Source organism: Alosa sapidissima, chromosome 20, assembly GCF_018492685.1.
Source record: "Alosa sapidissima isolate fAloSap1 chromosome 20, fAloSap1.pri, whole genome shotgun sequence".
Lineage (NCBI taxonomy): Eukaryota > Metazoa > Chordata > Actinopteri > Clupeiformes > Clupeidae > Alosa > Alosa sapidissima.
In genome coordinates, this window is record NC_055976.1 from 13723641 (window position 1) to 13740868 (window position 17228).

At 44.8% G+C, this 17228-nt stretch overlaps 1 protein-coding gene across 2 annotated transcripts in view; it reads right to left on the reverse strand.

The window, feature by feature from the left end:
• rps6kal (ribosomal protein S6 kinase a, like) overlaps window positions 1-16543 on the reverse strand; it is a 29707-nt gene extending 13164 nt beyond the window's left edge. The window contains exons 1-6 of one of the 2 annotated variants that reach the window (XM_042075097.1): window positions 16216-16543; window positions 9341-9400; window positions 3133-3249; window positions 2427-2508; window positions 2094-2174; window positions 1100-1179 (exon numbers count right to left, since the gene is read on the reverse strand). In XM_042075097.1, the coding sequence (XP_041931031.1) occupies window positions 1100-1179; window positions 2094-2174; window positions 2427-2508; window positions 3133-3249; window positions 9341-9400; window positions 16216-16281 (486 nt within the window). In that variant the 5' untranslated portion in view covers window positions 16282-16543. The remainder of the gene's footprint in view (window positions 1-1099; window positions 1180-2093; window positions 2175-2426; window positions 2509-3132; window positions 3250-9340; window positions 9401-16215) is intronic. The other variant, XM_042075096.1, reaches the window with a different exon arrangement.
• Between the last annotated feature and the right edge of the window lie 685 nt (window positions 16544-17228).

The window sequence follows — 17228 nt, forward strand, 5'->3', positions numbered from 1 at the left end:
GCTGGCAGAGGCACGAGCAATTAACTAGCAAAATCAATTTGACTGGCAAATCATTTTGACTGGCAAGGTGTTTACACCTGCTTAATGTCTTTTAGGCCAGATTCTCCATTGCTTGCTTGCTTACTCCCCAACACGAAGCTGTTAGTCGAACTGGGCTATATGCTTGCCATAAACTAGCTAGTCTAAATGAAACCTCACTTCAGGTTTCAGACTAGCCCAACAATGCACAGCACAGCATGCACAGCAGCTTCTGATCAGTGTTTGTGATACGTGTTTGTGTGGGAGCAAGATGTTTGTGTTTGTTATTGCTATCTGGCTTTAAAATAGCCACAACTGATGTTTGAGTACATCCTCTAAAACAGACAGTTTTAAAAGATGTTAAAGCAGGTTTGTGATTCCAGGTAACAGTGTAAATATATAATCTAAAATAGAAAGTATATTTTTATTTTTTGGGGCTTCTAGACTCAATTCAGATAGGACAGTGAAGAGTGACAGGAAGAGAGACGGAGAGAGAGCGACGGGGTGGGATGGGGAGATGACCGCGGCTCGGACCAAAACCTGGGTCCATGTGAGCATCTGGGCCACGAATGTGCACATTCACATTTTGGGCCACAAAGTACATTCCCTGATGTAATTACACTCGTTGATTGTGCGTCTCTGATATAGCAATACATAAATACATATTGGACCTAATGGATGTGTGGCTGTCCAGATACTGCCTACTCAGGAGTGGAGGAAGCAGAGTTGTATCAATTAGTGATGCTCCAACGCAAAGACGACATTTGTTTAAGTGTATGTGTGAGGAAGTGTAGTCAGTCACGGAAGAAGGAAGTGTAGTCCCTTATTATGGATGAAAATGACCTCCTTGGCTAATTACACAACATTTACATGGATGTAACCCAAGAGGTGCTGACCACAACGTGCACCACAAAGAGGGACTCGGAAGATCAGATTGGTTTAATACATGAGTGTGTGTGTGTGTGTGTGTGTGTGTGTGTGTGTGTGTGTGTGTGTGTGTGTGTGTGTGGGGGGGGGGGGGGGGGGGGAGCGGGGGGGGGGGGGGGGGGGGGGTACTTAAGGAAGAGAAAGGCATGCTTACCTCTTTGGATAAACGAGTAAATACATCTCCACCCCTGAGAAAATCCAAAATTAAATAGAGCTTCCCTTCTGTCTGAAAGGCTGCAGAAGACACACACACACACACGGACAAAACAAAGTTAGAAAGAACTTAGAGTTAAAACGCCTTCCTTGACTTGCAGCCAACCACAGCAGTCAAACATGAAATGCTTTCAGTATTTGTAATACCACACACACACACACACTTTCAGAGCTCTCATCCATCAGACCCACATGGAGATGAGATGCAGATCCACACACACACACAGAACTGTGACGGATGTGACTTGGCCAGTGAGGCCGATCGGCACATCGCTGCGAGCAAACAGCGGCGACCTTAAACAAATGACAGCCGCTGATGGAACGCTGGGGCTATGCCTGGGCCGGGCATAGGCGTGCGTGCGTGCGTGCGTGTGTTGGAGGCGCTCGCTTGTGGCCCTGAATTACAAGCAGGCCGCTGCCTGGCGAATGTCGCCCGGAGAGTAAACTTGACATCAGGAACAGCCGAGTAGCCAGCAAGAGAAGCCGCCTCAAACAAATGAGGGAGGAGGGGTAAAGGGGGGGGGGGGGTTGTAGGAAGAAGGAGGGAGAGGAGAGGAAAAGAAATGAGAGAAAAGAGGAGAGAAGTGGCACACTACAATTCCCAGGGTGCTCCACAGGGCACAGGCTGATGATGACAATGTCTCTCTTGGTGTGAAGGGCTTTGGAAATAAGAGGGCATTGGTGGCTAGCAGCACCTGTGAACCTTTAGAGTCGGTCTCTGACGACACACTCTTCACAGGAGCATGGAAGGGAGGGGTGTAATTACATTAGCTATTGAGCACAAATATTGACAACCAAAACCAAATCAAGGGTTTCAGGGAGTGAAGCAGGATGATTGAGTGGGGGTGTGTGTGTGCAAGGTAGAGAGATGGAAACAAATGGAAAGGTTGGGGAAGAAAGGGTGTATTTGTAAAAGGGCAAGTCAGTCTACTCACCATAGTGCAACTTCACAATGAAGGGATGATTCACCTCGACCAGAATATCCCTCTCCATCTTTGTGCGAACTCTGTCCCTCACTGTCAAAATAAGAACAGACAATACAGTCAGTGAATTTATTACTGAGCAAATGAGAGAGAGAGAGGGAGAGAAAGAGAAAGAGACAGACAGAGAGAGAGACAAAGACTAAGAGAGAGAGACAGAGAGAGAGAGAGAGAGAGAGAGAGAAAGAGAGAAGGAGATGTTGATGTTGGCAATCAGTGAGCATGATTCATAAGAGGAGTTGTGGAGCGTGTGGTGCTTGTTGCCATGGCAACCGTGGCTTGACGCACCTTTTAGTGACGCCTTTTTCAGCACTTTCATTGCATAAAGCTGACCAGCATCAGGACCCACAATCTTGCGCACCAGGAACACCTGAATGAATAAGGACAAAAGGAAAAAACACAACAGCTATGACTCAACCACTCTATACCCCCCCCATGGCAACGCTTATGACTAATTAATAACTCACAATGACTAAGACGTATGACTTCGAGATAATAATAGAAGACTTTAACTAAATCATAAAACCGCTCATCAGACAGTGCCAAGTTCATGCCAAGAATTTTGTCGTTTTAAATCAGATGGAAGTAGATCCATAAGATGATGTGTACTGTATGAGGGTTTCTTGTGCAGGTTGCCTGTCTCGCGAATTGTATGCTTAGGCTAAGACAAAATGCTAAGTGATTTAGTATCTGTGTTAAAACAAAGCCTCTGTTGTGTTTGATCCAGGCTTACACTCCACTTGTAAAATGTTTTCCCTCCTCCTGACTAACAAGCCAAGCACAAGCAGGAACACGAGTAGACAGCAGGGGCTGCTTAGTGTGTGTCCGCATTTCACACAGGCAGGTGCTGAATGTAACACAGGCAAAACAGGGCGGTTCAACAGGCAGTGGGCATCCATGCTAGTGCTTTGAAGTGTGTGTGGTAAGTCCCGAGCATTGGGGACGGGGAGATGATGAGATGAGATGAGATGAGATGAGATGAGCGTCTCCTCACCTTTCCGAAGGAGCCCTGGCCCAGCACCTTGAGCAGCTCAAACTGGGAGGGGTCGGCCTTCTCACACCCCTCCTTCACGTGATGGGTGATGGGAATCTCCTTATATGCCCCCTCATCCTGCACAGACACAATAGTGTGCAATAGTGTCATTAATAAACAAACAAACAAACTAACAAATAAATAATAAAACATCATCATCATCAAAGTAGAACTAAGAAGAGCTTTCAAACAGATTTCAAACACAACACACACAGATGTCGACGAACACACACGCTAACACAAATCTCACACACAGACACACACCCTATCTTTCTACCTTTGCCAAAACACACTCTCTCACTCGCGCTCTCTCTCTCTGTTATGAGTTCTGACCATCACTGTTGGTAGGCGAGAACATTTCAGCATATTTTAACAATACCGTGACAATCCAGAAAACAAAATGATCAATAATACTTTTTTGGTCACTATACTCTTGATGTTAAAGGTTCATGCCAGTGCATCTCTAATGTCTAGGTACTCTCTCTGTTCACCCCTGCCAACACACCGTGATAAAGGGAGCCGTGCTGGTGTGATTAACTGGCCCCTGGCCATGTCTGCCAGGGTGGAACAGGCTGGGGAGGCTGCAGATAACACCTGCACCCCTCCACACGAGCCTGAACGCCCTGTGGGAATGGGCCTGAAAGTGGCCCTAACCCCCCTCACACACACACACACACACACACACACACACACACACACACACACACACACACACACACACACACACACACACAGGCTCCCGGGAGAATAACCACAGGCAACCGTGCATCCCTAACAAAGGAGATACCGACAGACTGTACCAGGAGGGAGAGATGGAGAGAAAAAAAGACAGGAAGACAACAAAAGAAAGACAGAATGAAAGAGAGATGTGATTGGGTGAAAGGGAGAGAGAAACAAAGGACAGACAGACAGACAGAGAGAGAGAGAGACCGTGAGAGAGAGAGAGAGACAGTGAGAGAGAGAGAGAGAGAGGGGGGGGGGGGGGCAAAAGAAAGAAGGAAACTGTTGAGGAGCTACAGCAGGCCTGATGTGATGTGATAAGATGCAGAAAATGCAAAATGCAGACTTCCGCACTTCAGATTTCTGCAGACTTACAAAAATGTAATCTGTATCAATATGGTACTGCATCCTCTGAGGAGGAACTCTAATGCTATAAAAGAACGTGTCTGGAGACACAATGCAGGGAATATGTGCAGAACAAAAGGGGGTGTTGTTGATCCACAGGGTGGAGACTGGGTGGCCTGTATCTCTACGAGTCAACGCTGTAATCATTCCCTGCCACATTCCCCCCATGGCTGTGATTAGGTCTGGCTGAGAATGGCTGTGTGATGGCCAGGTGCAGTGAGGTTCTGGCTGTGGAGATGAGGACTGGGGGGGGGGGGGTGGGGGGGTGGTAGAGTGGACCTCTGCTCTGGATCTGTGACCAGGAGCGGCCACATCAGTGTGCTTCTCACCCTCCTGGGGAATTCAGAGGCCGTCTGAGACCAGCCACAGACCAACACTGACTGCCTGTTCCACACTCACAGGGAGTAAATGCCCCTCTTTCTTACACACGCACACACACACACACACACACACACACACACGCACACAGGGGCGTAGCCAGGATTATTTTATAGGGGGGGCCTGCTGGGTCCAGACTTTTTATTGGGGTGGCACTTGGGAATCAAAACTACTAACTACTGTAGAATTCTGGGGTATTCTTACTGTATTCTGATGTGTTCATATGTTACTTCTGTGTGTAGTATACAACAGGGAGAGGTCCATATTATTGTACATAACTGTGCCTTAGGCCTGTGTACCAGCAGGAAGGTCATACAGGCCAATGTTTAGGAACATCCGAGGAACATCAGTGATAACATGGGCCGAGGGAGACAGCATGTCTGCCTATTCGGGCTAGTATCTCCATCTGGCCAGGGCCGGGTTGTGTACACTGGTTGGCACCTGCCACGTTGGCATGATTGACGCTTGTATGTTTTAGTATAACAGGCTTTGTCTTAGGTTTTGACACGGAGACGGATCGAGGAAGCGACCCGAGGAGCATCTTCTGTCGGAAGGCTCAGCAGCCGCTTCCAATAACAACCACAACTGTTAGACTCTGCACAGTTTTACTGTTTGAGACTGTGTTCTGTTATTCATTATTGTACCATCTACAATAAATCATCATCTAATCGCCGATCCTGATCCCAAGCTTTATCGACCATCTTCAATACAGACATTAGAACTAAAACACAACGCAACAACCAGAGAATCCAACACTACTCACTTACTAAGTTTTAAAGATTAGGATAGCCTATTTTAATAATGGCAATAAATTGTGTAAAGCCAACACTGATACACAGGTCAGTTTGTTGTCCACTCCAACACATTTTCCATAAATAGGCCAATGCTATAAAAAAGTACATTATGATAATGCACCTTACTTAATCAGTCTTATTCAAATTAAAGAACAATTATAAATACTACAAATATTGTATGCAGATATTTCTTTCTGATATCCACTCCAAGTACTTGGCTGTAAGTAACATGGCTCTGAATTAAGAACCCCTTAGAACCCTAGACTGTTTTAAGGGCTTTTTCACTACCTTTAGTTATAAGCATTTATTATATAGTCATTGTAAGTGCCATTTACACATGCTATATTTTTTCAGAACAGTCTAGGTTACCCATATCTGCCACCAATTCATATTAATACTTGCATTGATTCAATTTTCATTTTTAAATACAAAGACAAAAAGCGTATTATACAACAATTGGGTTCTATGGAACTATTTATTTGTTTCTGATTGGCCGAGAGACGTTCCATGAGTTGGAATATCCCTGGACATTTCAACTCAGACTTTGCACAGCTAATAATAAATCACTCCGCGATACAATGCGAAGATTTGACACAATGTTCTCATCCCAGCTCTCCACTATTTCAAGCAATGGGTTACTCCTTAGCAAACCATAACGAAACAGTGCTTCACCACATCTGTGGATTAAGCCACACAGTCAACTCAATGTAAGTAAGATAAACGAGGATGCTAATTGTTCTTAGCATTGCCAGCATTGTGTATAATATGATTGTCACTTGGAGGAGACTAGTTAGCATAATTAGCTAACCGCTGCTAACGTGCTAGCATCGTCACGTCAGGCTGTGCACAGTAATATAACATTTATTCACCATAAATTAATAAAGTTGAGTGGTTCTGCAATGTAGACAATGTTTCCGTTTTTTTGCAGTACCATGTCCCTTACATGACATGGCCCATTGTCCTTGTAACATGCATTCAGCAAACCTAGATATGAATGTGATTTCAGCCCGACTTTCAACATTTCTTTCAAGAAGACATGTAAACCACCAAGACCCGTAACGAGGGATCTGGAATGAAAAGGGAACTATTTTTTGATGCGTAAGAACGATGTTGAAATTAACATTTTTAAACAATAATGGGGTGTTTTCAGATTATTTAGTTTGTTGTAGAATTGTTGTATAAAAGCAATATAGCACTCGTGATCGTGGGATTGGTCATGGATATTCCCACGGCTGTTGTTCGGCCTCCTGCTGTTGCTCGGCCTCCGGCCTCGTGGCTACGGCCGAACAACACCCGTGGGAATATCCATGACCAACCCCACTCTCACTGGTGCTATATTGCTTAATTATACCATTCTTATTTTGATTTATGTATCTCTGTCAGCTGGACATGACTTTCATGTACGTGTAGGGGCAGACTGCCCTCAATTTGGCAATATAAGAACCATGGTGAAGGGGGGCTTTGGGGCTGAGCCATTTTAGAAATTTGGTGTGCGCCTTATAGAAATGAACGCCATTTTTTTTATTTAGTAATGAAAAATGCCCTTACTGTGCTCCATATCTGTGACACGAACTGATCTGACCTGACTGAACCTGAGTTTGCGTTCTGTGTGTACACTCATGATGATTCTAAAACAACTTTTTACTGCATTGTCATGAACAAAGTGAAGGCAAAAAGGTGTTTTCTTTCGAATAAATTGGGATGTAATGTGAGTCTCGAATTGGATGCCATGCAGGAATTTGCTGGGATCTCAAAACCGCATTATGAACATACTTTGCCATAGAGAAACACATGATAGCGTTGGATTATGAACATGCCTTGCCACCACAACACACAAAAACGTGGGGTAAGTCGAGCTATATAAAGTTATTATTTTGATGTCATTTCGTCTGTTTTATAACCCAGAAGGATGTACTTGGTATCAAATGATGGCGCTGTGTCTCCTCTTTCATCTGACATGCGTGACATATCTATCCGATCACGGGTTCGTGAGTAGGGCCTAATTCAAACGAGAGTAATGGGTGTGCATGGGTGTGTTTTTGTACATGATGTTATTTTGCAGTCACGTTGTCTGTTTTTATAGCCCAGAAGCATCGATATCCTTGGTACCAATAGATAGCCCTTTGTCTCCTCTTTCTTCTGATATGCTTGCCATATCTATGCGATCACGGGTTTGCGAGTAATTCAAACAAGAGTAATGGGTGCGCAGGTGAACTGTATGAATCTGAATATGAATGAATGAATCAATGTGATTTATTTTCATGATTTTTTTTTATTTTCATACTTGATTGCACAGGCAAGTGTTTAGTCTCGTTGGAAAGCCCCACTTCTGCTCTGTCACGCAAATAAGGTTTCATCTCGCTGTGATGAACAGTTCTGGAGCAATGTAACAAAGAACTCAGGCAAAGCAGCCTGCCTCTGCCTGACCAGCTATGGCAAGAACCACAAGCAGTCAGCAATTTATGTTTTTTATAAAGTAGCCTAGGCTAGGCCCTATTAGCCTACTTTTCTTGGAGCCATCCGGAGATATGTGCCTAATATGCTAGCATTTCACCCGAATTTTATTGAAATATTTTTGTAACGTTGTTAGCGCGGGCATCTGATTATTTCTGATCAGCCCCACACATCAATGTCAGAGCCTACCTAAGGACAGCCCAACGCAGCTCTTGGCTATGATTCGTGACACATTCTAACATCTTATTAGCATTAATTTTCAAACTCATCATCAACTCACCTGTTGTTACTGAGGTTAAGTAGTAGTCTACTGTCAAGTGTTTTTAACAGATGACTTGAATTGTCCCGCTGCTGCTGCTGCACTAGGCCTAGCCTACTCACGATTTGATCACAACAGTGGGCTACACTTCCTGACTGGGCCAATGGTCGTAGATAGAGTGCAGTAGCCTAATTGGTTCAGTCTCTGCTTTGCAAAGTGTTGACAAAGTGCCGTCGAAAACGGCAGCATTTTTTTTTTTTTTTTTTTTAATTTTCACTAAACGGAGCTGGGGGGGGGGGGGGGGGGGCAGCAGGGTGGCCAAGCTTTGACCAGTGGTGGCCGTGGACCCCCCTGGCCACCACGTAGCTCCGCCCCTGCGCGCGCGCACACACACACACACACACACACACACACACACAATATCATTGCATCTCCCTCTCTCTGTCCGTCACACACACACACACACACACGTACACACCAAATTCTAAATCCATCCTCATTCTAATGAAATGTCAGAGTCTGAAAGCTGATACAAGCTTTCCTGGCTGCAATTCTGTTTGGAGAATATTGGATAAGGTGATCGGAGGAAGACTGCTTTCTGAGATGCTGAGCTCCTGGATGATACCCAGTGTTTTATACAGCGCAGGAGAGGAGAAGCAGCCTTAAGTGAATCCACTAAATCCATTTATATTGAGGGCCACTGGGCCAAAGTAATACAGGGAATTTGTACATAAAGGTGAGGAGATTGCTGCACAGAGAGAGTGAGAGAGAGTGAGAGAGAGAGAGAGAGAGAGAGAGAGAGAGACAGAGAGAGAGAGAGAGAGAGAGAGAGGGTAGCAATATGAATGTCTTATTTGTCATGCCATTAAAGCACTTTTAAAAATGTATTTTTTAAGATACACATGTAGATAAGGATGGATAGACAGACACAGACAGACAGACAGACAGACAGACAGAGAGAGAACTAATTTAAAGCCTCAATTAAGACACATTAGATTGGTCAAACAAGACAACCATCAACCCCCATAAAAACAACTATAACTAGGCAGTGATGACAACACATGCCACACATACAATGATCTCAGCTAGTGAAATAGCCAACAAAAAAAAAAACAATGTTTCTCACACACTCATGCACAGACACACACACACTACTTACACAGTGTGAGAGAGAGTCTCCCTCCTCCATAGGCTCATCCATGATCTGATGCCCATTGACCTGGAAGGAAAAACACAAAAAAGAGCAACTTTAGCACTCACACACACACACACAAAGTCAACAAAATGAGACATCCCCGGATAGGGCCTCACAGAGCCAGTACCATAGCCTGAAAATATATAGCCCACACACACACACACACACACACACACACACACACACACACACACACGCCTCTGGCCACACCATAATGATACCCTCCTTCCTGACCCAAATACGGAGGAGGAACACACTTGTGTGTGGAGGGACACAAACCACTGCGACCCCAACACACCTCCTATTCATAGGAACAAACTGACACAAAAAAATCACAGACACACAGTTCTGGGTTTGGTGGGCGTTAAAGTACTGGATGTGTTTTCCCCAAGATATAAGAATGCAATTACCTCATTTCCTCTATGTTCAGTGGGTGGGTGTGTGTGTGTGTCCAAGGCCAAGATATAAGCTTAGGCTGCTTTTCTCTACCCATCACCCAAATCCCCATCGTACAGAGCACAGACAGGGTGAGTAGAGAGAAGGACCTCCTTCAGAACCAACTTCACCTGAGCCCTCTGAGAAAGCAGAGCCTTCTGGGGGCTTTTACAACATCTGATATTTTTTGGATTAAAGCGAAGAATTTTTTTTTGGATTAAAGCGAAGAATTTTTTTTTATGAGCCCATGCATGCCTGAAACAGCCTGACATATGATACACTCAAATCCATCATAAGTCATTATGTGCATATTGACTAGGCCAGGGGTGGCTAACCAGTCCAGCATGAAGAGCCAAAAAAAAAATTCCACACAACTCAAAAAGAGCCGCACAACAAAAAAAGATGCCTACACTACAACAGCGACTTAGGCCTACAGTTTAATTAGATCTTCTCTTTTTCATTTTAAGTGAGACACTTGGCAGATGCTACAAATTATTGTTTTCAGGAACGAGTAGCAAGCAACAAAGATATCTGACACACATCACAAATTTCTCCTCACTGAATGACTTATTAGCATGAGAAATGCTCCAATGTAACAACTGATATGATGCCAATGTGACCGTCAAATGTTCCGTCGAGTGTTCAGTAAAAGAAAATACACAAAAGGAAAACGAGTCTGCTTCTCTGACTGACGTCTATATAGCCTACCTTTACGTTGTAGCCTACTTACTTGCAAAGGTCAGTGCCTTTGGGAAATGTTCAGGTTTGAAGCTTTATGCATCAGTTAAGTCTGGCATACCAAGTACCAAACTAACGTGTACTGTAGAACATGTGTTATTTTGGTTACGTTGACATATCAACCAGAAGGGTAATGCTAGCCTACAAAAAAGATGAATCCTCCTTTTCAATGTCCGTGTTCCTCATTCTATTTACACTTAGCGTCAGTGTTTTCCTGATTGCAACAGTAGCATTACACCTGGCTTAAGAAACAAACGTGTCTGCTTCTTTTTGGGCTATATTTCTATTCATAACATGACGGTAAAATTATTTTAATTTAAACATTGCAGCCTAACTATTGGCTTTACTATCAACTTATGAAAAGCATTTTCATTTACCAGAAATATAGGCTATTTCAAAAAATAAAAAACTCTAAATCCAAGGAGAAGTGAGAACATCAGTTGAGCAGCCGCGAGCCGCACAAGAGGAGGCAAAGAGCCGCAGGTTCGCCACCCCTGGACTAGGCCTATTCCTATCCTGGCAGCCAATTAAATTCCAGCCCTCACATCCACGCCCAGGAAGCAATGCGTTCACTGGTTGTGTGCTACCATGGACTCCGTATCAACACTGGAGATTTTCTGTGCACACACAAAGAATTTAACAAATTAGTGCAGCGTGGTTATGATTCTAACCAGATTTAAGCACAATTTAGTACAATCAGGAAAATCATTGTGTGGTGGTCAATGTTGATATTGTGGTGGGCCGCCACAAATAAGTCGTGACAAAAGTGTGTTGGATACAAAGGAATCTGAACTAATGTAGACATGGCCCTAGTCCCTTGAAACAGGAAAGAGGGTGCTGGCAGTTCAAGCTGCGCAATGTGCATCTTCCCTCTCCTCGAGAGACGTACTCTTTCTCAATTGCTCACACACGTACACAGACACACACAACACATGCACGCATTCAGAGACACTCAATGTCCTACACGTAGAAGCTAACATTCATACACACACACACTCACGCACAGGCACACACACAAACACATGTACATGCATGCACAGACACTCAATCTCCCACACGCAGAAGCAAACACTCATACACACACACACTCATGCACAGACACACACACAAACACATGCATGCAGACACTCAATCTCCCACACACAGAAGCTAACACTTATACATACACACACTCACAGACACACACACACACTCACGGACACACACACACACACACGGACACACCAAAAGCCTGACACATTGCCACACTGCATCATCTGTGTGTGGGCGTGGGCGAGAGCGATGAGAGTCATTTTTCTCTCCCCCCTTTTACTCGTTCTTTCCCTCCCTCTCTCTGATTCCCTCCATCGCTCTCCCTCCCTCATCCGCCTCTCTCTCCCACCTCCACTCAACGATGCACAGATTGGAAGATGAGCGCTGATATGGGCATCCAGAGAGACGCAGCAACAAGACATGGATAGACAGAAAGACAGACAGACAGTTCATGTAAGAATTACATCTAATACAAATAATATAAAAATCTCAAACCAAATTAATTAATAATAAATACATATATGCCTATTTTTTCCACATACAGGATTGATTAGACACACAGACATAAGCCTGTGTGGGCTTGCCTAAATTCTGAGAAGGTTATGGATAGAGTGAGTGAGGGAGAGGGGGAGAGATAGAGTGAATGAGTGAGGGAGGGAGGGAGAGATAGAGTGATCTAAGGAGAGGGGGAGAGATAGAGTGAATGAGGGAGGGAGAGATAGAGTGATCGAGGGAGGGGGAAGTTCTGGCGTACATCTGTTCATTCCTTCTCTCGCCTGCCCCCGCCCCCCTGCCACCACACTCACTGAATGCTTAGGAGGGATTAATCCTGCCACAAACGCACGCACACACACACACACACACAAGCAAGAAGCACACGTGCACGCATGCATGCACGTCCGTCCACACACACACACACTCACACACACACGGCTGATGTCTAATCCTTACCAGACACCAAGTCCTGATCTGCTCATCTCTTGCTTGCATAAAGCACACACGTACACAGATAAAGACACACACACACACACAAACACACACACACACACACACACACACACACACACACACACTGTTGCATGCCAATATTGCTGTCAAAGCATTAGATCAGATGACCAAGGCACAGCACTCTGTAGGCTACTTCTAAATGAAGATCTGAAGCCAGTGGGACTGCACTGCACTTTTTTTTCTCACTTTCACAAACATCCATCATTATAGACACCATGGACAAAGGCCTACAACAAAGCATCTGTTTTTGTTTAGGTCTACAACAAAACATATAAACAATCGGGGAATCACTCTGAGCAACCCTGTAGTTTTGGCACAGCACGCTCACTGACATCCCTGGACCTTCAGCAACAAGATCCTGCTCATGCCTAGACCTAGGCTAGTGCTGCTTTGCCACAATTTATTTAGAAATGTCACTCACAGCAGGGCTATTTCAAATGCATGCTGCCAAAATCACTGCTAGCTCTAACTGAGAAGGCTAGCTGCTGAATGCGCCTTGGACTAGAGATGACAACACTGAGCATTTAAACATTAGCAGCTATTTTTAAAGAGTCATGGTCTTAAGACAGTCATCAAACCACAGTTTTCTCCTGCAAATTGACTGAAATGCCAAAATGGTCCGGTATTCAGCAGGGCTAACATAATGTTAATGTTTCAGTTTAGGTTTACAGCATTGTTGCACATTAAGGAGGCTTACTGAAACTGTGAAAACAGCCCAGTGTCTGACTCCACATAAAGCTGAAAGAAAAGCTGTCATTCACAGGCTCTGCTAAGCAGCATGGTGCTGTGTTAAGGCCTAACTAGCGTCCATTTGCCCAATCAGACTACTGCGTCTCCAGCCCTGTGCAAGAAAGGCCATCTCTTATCCTACCAGCATGGCTCTGGTGCCGAGGATTATTCTGAACAAACAAAACACTCCACTAAATCAAAATAACAACAACAACAACAACAACAAAAACAAATGAGCTGTTGGGTGAATGAAACATCATCTGCTTCTGGAGGGGGAGTCCTTTTTGGAATGGCTTTAAAAATGCTGTTGGGAATTATGCATGTTTCCGACACCACTGTGTGTGTGTGTGTCTGTGTGTGTGTAGTGTGATGTGCAGCATGAGTCAGTAAAAGTGTAGTGAGCTGGGCCACATTTTCCACAGTCATGACGGGTAAAATGTGTGTCTGTGTGTGTGAGTGTGTGTGTGTGTGTGTGTGCCTGTCTAAGTGTGTGTGTTTCTGTGAGCATGTGTATGTGTGATCATAAGAGGGCCGACGGACGAGCTTTGATCTGTGCACGTTCGCCGGAGGCGATCGGCTTTGCTGTGCCGAGCTGCCACTGGCTGAGGCAGTGGAATCTGGATTCTGTGAATGAATGCGCCCACCCTCACTCCCTCCCAAACCCCCTCCACCGCCACATCCTCTCCCGCCCCCTCTCACCGTCCCCCTCACTTCCTCCACCCACTCACACACGCACTGGCTCTCACACACACACACACACACACACACACACACACACAGCGAAGGCAGTTGGACTTGCGGAGGCTCACATATCCTCATATCACGGCAACCATGAAAGGGAAAAAGAGTTGGATGTGTGACAGCCAAGCCACGGTGATGCAGTTGTGCACGAACAAGTAGTCAACACAGCCATGAAGGGCTAAGCTAAGAGGCTACGAGTGCTAGCATCGCAGCTAACGCTCACTTGCCCAGCCTCCCACAGTATGACTCATGCTGCTGCTGTTTCAGTCTCACTCGGTCGAGAGCCAGCCCGATGGCCCTGCAAACGACCGTGTGCGCACAAACACAAACACACACAACCGATGTGCGAACACACAACCACACATTCAGAAACACAACATACACACTTGAAAGTGCGCACACACACACACACACAATAGTTTGTGCCAGATGGTGAGGGGGGAACTGAGAGTTCCACTTGAACTATTTCAGCAAAAACTGAGACCCATCTGAAAAAATCTGTATTTTTCTTGTTTATATTAGCCCGTTATAAAGGGGTGAAGGGCTGCCTGACAGATGGCTGGGTGTGTGGTCATGTGTGAACAGATCTCCATCCCTGTGTAGGCAGTGGCTGAGCGCTTGCATTAGAGAGATGCACAGATTTTTCTACATCAAGTTCTACAAAAAAACTCCCCACTTGAACACTGATAAGGGGTTTTCGTACACCCTACCTAGTACCCACACACACACAAACTCCTCTGACTCCAAACACACACACACTCAAGCCCTTCCCGTTCATCATCTCCCATTTACTAATGAAGTCTCTGTGTCCTGAGGATGAGTGTGGTGAAGTGCTATTGTTCTCCACACACACACACACTCTGTGAATCAATACCAGAGCCTCGGTACCACTGGAGGCTGTATGCAGACGGATGTGGTCAGTTGGCTCAAGAACTAACTGCAGTAACACAAGGCAGTCAGTCGCTAGCAAATATAGACATCCACATTGCCCCTGTCTCCAAGCCAAGCTAAACTCAACATGGTGATAGGGTATTATTAAAAGTGAACTACATTAGCTCAGTGATGAGTGACAATGCCCTCAAGACGGTGACCATCTTTCTCAGTAGCCTACCTGATGGAGTGTCAGAACCCAGCTGGCAAACTAAAAACACTTGTTCAAGCAAGACTTGTTAAGAGTACTTGTTTCACCAGCAGTCTCTTAAAGTAGGGCAAAAGCGAGGATCCGGGCTCAGGCGGGACAATGTACAGGAGACATTTAGATAGATAGATAGATAGATAGATAGATAGATAGATAGATAGATAGATAGATAGAGATACTTTATTGATCCCCAGGGGAAATTCAAGAATGTTCGACAACTTAGGAAATAGGCCTATGATCGACATTGATGGACTGCTCAGTGACATCTTACAAAGTGTCAACAACAACGCAACTAACCTAGTCCTATTCAACTGTTATCAACACGGCTATTTTTGACAATAAACAAGCAAAAAGCACTACAGTAGTAATGTGACGGCGGGGTCCATAAACAAACATGACGCTTGTCGGCATGGCAGCTACTGTTAATTGGCTTCTTACTGAAACGTCTGTCATCCAAAAGAGAATGGTTTGGAAGCAAGTTTCAGTTAAGTACACTGATGTACATAGTTAAACTGGCCTCTCGTTTTGGCTACATATTATATTGTGACTCCTATAACCGGATAAGCTTGGTGGGAATGGATAGCATGCATGCCAGCTTACAGCTTTCCCCGATGCATCTGCTTTACAGCATCATCACGACTTTGGAAGTGTGGAAGGTAGCAGCTAAGGATTTCATTCGATAGTTTAGAACTTTCCACAGTACTGTCCACATGTCTCTTCCAGGCGCATAAGATGAACTTTACCTTTATGTTTTAACGTTACAGGCTGACGATACAGTGAAACTGACGTGGCCAGCCACAGAGCACACACGCATGCTAGCTAGCTTAGCCCAGCTAACATTAGCCCCTCCGCAATCCAGAAGCCAGCTAGCTAGCTTGCTACCAAACAAAGGCAAAGTGAGCCAGCTGCTTCCCCAGGCTGGAGACACAACGCTTGGTCAATTTCAGCTAGTTCGAAACGCCATGTCATGATTCTGTCAACAAGGATGATTAGGGTGCAATATAAACATTAAACATACCTCGCTACTGACGCTATGCACCTCCATTTTGTGCCAGGAATCTTGTGGCTGGACAAAAGGCATCATCTAGACGCACTAGAGCCTCGTTTCACGCAGCATTTCTTCGTTTTGCAGGCGTCGTTATCCCTGTTAGATAAACAAATGTGGGTGGAAAGCGGTGGGCCTTGCGCTACTGCGCTGGGGAGGTGGAGGGTAGCTGAGTGACAGGCTGTTTGGCTGAACCATACGCACACCGGGCTCCCCTTTACTTTCCCATAGAAGCGAATATGGCCGCCGCCACCGTGCTACCTGCACATCAACGAACCCGCTGCTGACGTCGCTTTGACGCAATTCAGTTAAGGATTTCCCCATCCTAGGCAACAAGGAGGGGGAAAAAAAGAGGCAGAGAAAAATAAAATGATATAACAACAGAGCAGTATATCTGAGGCCATAACAGATAAAAACACGGAATTACGACAATTCCTGGGGTAATAACACAAATAAATTATATAATAATAATACCAATTATTATTAGACCTATTATTATATTATTAGACTATTATTATTATTATTATTATGTTGATGTTGCTGTTAGTAGGCGTAGTTGTAGTAGAAGCCCAGTATTAGTAGGCTAGTAGTATTTCTACCATTCATGTTGCAATGGGGAAAAATATTTCATTTATATTTATATTAATGAAATTTTCATTTATATTATATTTCTTTTATATTCCTGAATCATCAAGACCCTTGATCTCAAATAGTAAAAGTTTACCCGTGTAAAACCCAGGCCGTCTGTAAGCTTGTCCATCCTCGTGTCCGAGCAGAACTAAGAGGCTTAGCGCTCATCCCCGCTATCCTGACCCTGACAGCCATGTTAAGACCCCCCCCCCCTCGAACCCCTGCTGAGTGGACAGGAATAGAAAGCATGGTTTTGGTCAAGAAATCAGATGTACCTTGCTGCACATATTTAACACAGCGCAATACAATAGGTTTGGAGGGTAGGCTATATATTGTAGATAGGCAATGTGCTCGGA